The 6,031-nt window shown below is 39.7% G+C and overlaps 1 protein-coding gene across 1 annotated transcript; it reads right to left on the bottom strand.

Moving 5' to 3' along the window:
- Window positions 1-527: 527 nt before the first annotated feature.
- Window positions 528-4,351, bottom strand: cnga4 (cyclic nucleotide gated channel subunit alpha 4). The gene is made up of 6 exons (XM_032530296.1): window positions 4,257-4,351; window positions 4,044-4,150; window positions 2,694-3,277; window positions 2,324-2,569; window positions 1,987-2,152; window positions 528-1,324 (listed from the first exon to the last, which is right to left on the bottom strand). Exons 1-6 carry the CDS (start codon window positions 4,298-4,300, stop codon window positions 528-530), a joined length of 1,944 nt encoding a protein of 647 aa, XP_032386187.1. The 5' UTR covers window positions 4,301-4,351.
- Between the last annotated feature and the right edge of the window lie 1,680 nt (window positions 4,352-6,031).

Here is a 6,031-nt window from a genome sequence, read left to right as displayed (position 1 = left end):
TACGACAATTCATTTTTACTGTCGATGCGCCATGCATCCACGCTGCGCACCCATTACAAGTGTTTTATACAAGTAGCTTATCTGACTCGGAGGTGAAAACTAAAATAAATTGCTCAAGCTCCAAAGAGACGAATCAAAATAAATACGCAAATAACAAAACCCCACGTAACATTTTTTCATTCAATTAATTCCAAAAGCAAAAACAATTAGTCACCATGCAACCTACAAAATGTTTATGAAGTATTTTATAAAATTAAAAAGAAAACTTGTAGATAAATGAAAAGTTAAAATACATATCTGTCATGTAGGTTACGTTTCAACACCTGTTTTGGATGAGACACTTCTACACTGCTTGGGGAATACAATGCTGTCACCTTGGGGTACAAAGTTGTATTGCAGAAAGTGTATCAATGAGATGTTAAGGTTTTCAATATTTTTATTAATATCATACCTAGAAATGCCTACAAACGAAATTACACAATTACATCTTTTTAATCACTCTTCTTTTCCGTTATTTAGCTTTTTCATTATTCTTTTTTCTGCCCTTCACCTTTCTCCCCCATCTTTTCTTCATCCCTTTCCCTCCCCTCTTCAGATTCTCTCCCTCCACTTTTCTCTTCTTTCTCATCTTCAGGTTCAATTTCCGCTCCATCTCCTTTCCCAGGTCTGTCATCTCCTTTTCTGTTTTTCCCTTCATCGTCTTCTTTTTTGTTTCCCTGATTATACAGGTCTTTGAGCGCAGATTTATCTCCCTCCACCGTCCCTTCCACATCATCCTTTGTACTTTTAGTGCTCTCCCCATCTCCCTCTTTGGTCACATCATTACCATCTTCTCCCTGTCCTTGTTTTTTTACCTTGGCTTCTAAACCCTGTTCTTCTTCTTCCTCCCCCTCTGCCTCTTCTCGCTCCCATCCAACCTCCCCTCCGACCCCTTCACCTCTTCCCTGTTCTCCTTCCATCTCGTCTTTCGGCAGCTGAGTCTCCAGTGCTGCCACCTCCCACTCCAGCTGCTCTATCCTGGCCTGCGCCTTGTGATTAGACGACTCTAATTCCACCATGAGGCGAGCTAGTTTTGTTTGCAGGATTTCCAAATGGCTCTCCAGCCTGTTTATCTTGGTTTCGACTTTCTCTGCCTCTTCTTGGTCTCTGGTCTCCTCCAACATGCCCATCTTGGTGAGGATCTGTCTGCCTTTTTCCTCCAGGTGACGTTTGGCTGCAGGGAACTCGGATAGCACATCTGTCAGGTCTTCTTTGGACAAGCTGAACAGGTCAGAGTAGCCAATGCTTCGGATGTTGGCAGTGCGACGATTGCCTGACTTGTTACCTAAAAGGTAACATGTTGTAATTTCTTGAAAACTTCAGTAAGATTTAAAAAAACAATTATATTTAATTATATTTAACAAATATATATATATATATATATATATATATATATATATAGATTAAAGGGACATTAGGGAAACGTTGTTGTTGCTGACTTAAATGAAGCCGTCAAAAGTATTAAGATTTTACAGTTGTGTCTTTCAGCTCTGTGCTTTCCAGCTTCACTGCAAATTTCCTTTCATTATGTTCATCTACATTTTGTTTTTCTACAGGGTCTTCCAATGCACATTCTCCATGACTCAAGTCACTGAAATTATTCGACTGACCTTTAATGTGAACTACAACCTTTCAAATTTTCCAGTCTTGACCAATCTTACAGCAGGTGCTTTAGACATTTTCTTAGACATAAGTGTTGCTTTATTACTAACCCTTCACTTCATAATTCCAGAGCTGCTGTCCTAAAGTACCAACATGTCTCTTCTCCATGGTACCAACTCATGCTTGTCTTGTCTATAGTCTAGTATTCTACCTTTTTGCACTGTTGACCCAATCAAACTCTCGATTCCAATCGTATTTGTTTTTAGTACAATAAAAAATGCTTTATTTCCCCCCCACATACATGCAATAATAAATGCAGCATGAAGTACTTGACACTTGACCTACCTTTGATATTGAGGATACTAATTTCCCCAAAGAAATTCGATTCACTCAGCACAGCATACTCTGTGACCCCATCATCCGCTACAACTGCAAGTTTGCCGTTTGTGATGATGTACATTTCATGGCCCACATCTCCTTTCCTACAGACATACTCTCCTGGACTGAACACCTGCAAGACACACGGCATGAGAAATCTCCTCATCCTTAAACAAATTATTTTAGATAAGATAATACTAGGCAAAGAAACAGGGTTGAATTCAAATATACATAACACATACATGCCCCATAGCCATTGAGTATTGAACCTGATGGTAGCAGGTTCACCTGTTTCCCCCCTGACCTGAGGTGTTAGTTTGAGCACCAGCTCCTCCAGCAGACTTTTCTCACAGCTCTGGAAGATGGTGACTTTGGAGAGTGTGGGAAGGTGAACGCTGACTGCAATCTCTGTCCTCAGGTGTATGGGCAGCTGTTGCAGGATTTCATTCTCTCGAATGATCTTCTTGTTGATGTAAAGATGCTGGTACCAGTTGTTTATACGCTGACGAAGCTCTTTACTAATGACATGGCTACGCAGGTAAGCCTTCACCTGAAAGAGGATACGATTAACCTTATCTTATATAAAATAATGAAATTCCCACATTACCACATGTAGCTATCTGCCCTATATATTAAAGATACCAACAGAATGAAGAATCAGTTCAAAAACTTACCAGCTCATGGTTAGGAAAGAAGACATTATCACGGTCCCTTAGGCTTGTAATGACATCGCCAACATTGCCAACAACCGATGCAAACACCAGTACAGCAATGAGCAGGTCTGCCGTCATAAATAAGTGCTCTTCTTCCCTTTGTGGTTCAGGGAAATCTCCCACTGTGGTGAAAATCAGGGTAGAGAACCAGAAGCAATAAAAGTACTGACGACGCATGGAGGCAAACTCTGGTTCGGAGACATTGGGGTAAACCCAAAGATCACTTCCAAAGCCCATATAGCTTGACAGTGCAAAGTAAAAACAGGCGTTCCAGTGGATCAACACAAAGATGTAGATCATGAGCTTGGAGATGCGGAAGGTGTTGGGGTAAGAGGTTCTTGTCTCCATGCGATCCAGAGCCTCGTCAAGTCGTGAAATGCGCAGAAGGCGGTTGATCCTAACTAGTGGAGTTTCAATGCCAAAGACAAAGTAGAGGAAGTCGGTGGGCAGCAAGGAAATCAGATCCAATAAGAAATGTTTAGAATGCAGGTAGCGCTTCTTCAGATGAGTTAGGTCCTTGACCAGGATGCCCTGATCCAAGTAACCTGGAGAGAAAAGAACGCGGTTGGACAAAGCTCAGAGTACACTTCAAACACTGGCAGAATGATCAAGTCAAAGCGTAATTTGTTGCTAACTATTCGGGAGTATCAAATTCATCTGACTTGCAAGAGGCTAGGGATAAGACAAATGGTTAAGGGAAGGGGTGAGACAGAAAAATGGGATTCAGCCTTGGTCTTGCTTTCACATCATAAATGGAAGATGAGGACGATATCCATGTTTATGAGGTTTCAAGCTTTTACATCATCTGACATCTCAAGATCATTGTTTGGTTGCAAAATTGCTCATGTGGGGGTTCAAATACTGTGCATCATCAATATGGCAATATATCCATTGACTGTTATGAAATTACACTGAAGAATGGACTAAGGCTGATATAAGGCAGCCATGTCTCTTTGCTTTTTCAGGTCCTTCTTTATTATTGAGTACCAAATCACATACATGGGAGGATCTCGACAAATCTGAATTTCCTAGTCTCAATTTCAACTTGGAAGATGACATAAATGGTATTTACCAGTTTTTAACTCTAATGTGACACATAATGCGACGGTTCCCATTAATCCCATTGATGCTATGATAACAACTGGATAAACTGAAATGCCATCTCAGTTTATTACAACTGATCTGTTGATGTTCGTTTTATATTATCCATTTCATTTGGCTACATATCTGACAAATACAAGTTCAATTTTAAGAGTTATATTCTATTGCAAAGTCTCAATAAAAATAAAATTAAAAAAAAAAAACATTAACCTGTGTGAACATTGATGATCATGTCGACCAGATACATGAGGTCTGACAGATAGTCCAGTGTGAGCCACACAGGCCGGTAGCTCAGTCCAATTGTAGTGAAGCATGTCCTGTGAAAACATTTCCAATAAGACAAGGAATGTCAAATTATTACAGGTTAAATGCCTAAATGTAACATTACTACTTGATATTCTATATGATCATAATGTGTTGTACCTCAAAATGATGATCACCCAGTTGTAGACGATGGGGAAGATCATGACCTGTAGCCAGACATAATAAAACTGTTCTGCCGGATCAACCACCAACTCTTTCCAGCTGAGAAGGAAATTATGATGAAGAGTAATGAGCGGAGATGAGGCTCATCAGTCATGATGATGTCAGTGTAACATGAGGGGAACTGTCACATACAGACTGGGGTTTAAGGGGGAGGGTGGGGGTGGGGGTGTTGCCTTGACCAACTACCACTTTACTCATTTGAAAGCCATGATGTCTCTCTCTCTCATGGGTGGGCTAAATTCTCTGGACGGGCAAAGCAGAGAAAGGGAAAGTAATCTTGCCCCTTATGACCTCATAAGGGGAAGGATTCCAGATCGGTCCATTTGAGCTTTCATTTTCTCAAAGTCAGAGCAGGATACCCAGGGCTTGGTTTACACCTATCACCATTTCTAGCCACCGGGAGACCATAGGCAGGCTGGGGGAACTCATACTAATGTTAAAAAAACTCACAAAGTGAAATGTTCATGCCATGGGACCTTTAAGATTTTTTGGTAATTATTAGAATATTTAATTTTGTTCATGTTGTCTACTTCAGCTTGTTTATACAGTCTTAAACATATGTATATCATTTTAAAATGCAATTTGGTAGATGCTTCTTTTAAATCCTCTAACCAATTCAGATACAAAAATAAGAACATACAATGTTAAAAAAAAGCTCTCAGTGTGGATAAAAATGCTCCCTATACACTAGCTGGACATGCATTCTCTCATCCAAGAGGCTTGCTGTAGTTCTTCACTAATGTAGAAGTAATTAAGTCTGAATACATGAATAAATGTCTTCACACTAATTCGAAAATACCTTAAAACCAGATATCCGATTAAGATCCATTAATTACTTACTTAACGTTCAACTTCAAACCTAGGTTGGTATTATGTTTCCCTTCATTCTTGACTCCATCTTCTCCTTCCTCAGTCACTTTCTCCACCCGTTGCCGCTGCAGCAGTCTCTTCCATTGGTTACCTCTAATACTAACATCGCCTGTTTTATCCATTCTCCAAAGTGTAGCCTTTTAAACCAACACTTTTTCTAAGTGAGAATGGCCTTGGATCTTGTTCCCTCTTGCATGACCGTTGCACTTTCTTGGACAATAGTTCAAACAACCTTGTTGACATGCATCAGGAAGTAGACTACGTGTTTCATTTATAACAACAGACAAGGTGTACCTGAGCACTGCCTGGTGATGCAGGTCTCCATGGAAGAAAACCACAACAGATGGCATGCATCCTCAGGGAATTCATCCTTTGCCTAGAAAACCAGCGAGGTTTTCTTTTACACATCACAGTAGCTGTTAGATACAACAAACAATAAATGGAGTGTATAGAACCCAAACTATAGAGCATGTATCACTGTCAATAAAATGAAATTTAAAAACTTGAAATGAGAAGTCAAATGTATAAACTACATGTAGCCTGGAAATGTGGAACTTGAAAAGCTTTACAGTAATGCATCTCTTCTTCCCATTTTCTTGCCTCCATTTTGCATTTTGCTCTCTTTGCACATAATTCAATCATTTGGGTTGATGTTTCATCATGATGAATTGACTAATTTAGATCCCATTAAAACTTTTCTGTTTTGCTGATAATACTTTTGTTCTTTGTAATTTTGAATCCAGAGCTACTTGAAATGTTATATTTCGATCGGTCTGACTGCCCATATAAACCTTGACCAGAAAAACATTGAAGATTCAAAGACTGACATAGAGCATAAAGAA

This window comes from Etheostoma spectabile, chromosome 11 (assembly GCF_008692095.1).
Source record: "Etheostoma spectabile isolate EspeVRDwgs_2016 chromosome 11, UIUC_Espe_1.0, whole genome shotgun sequence".
NCBI classification, from domain to species: domain Eukaryota; kingdom Metazoa; phylum Chordata; class Actinopteri; order Perciformes; family Percidae; genus Etheostoma; species Etheostoma spectabile.
The sequence above is the reverse complement of the archived record's forward strand: the minus strand, read 5'-3'. Positions and strand labels throughout refer to the sequence as shown.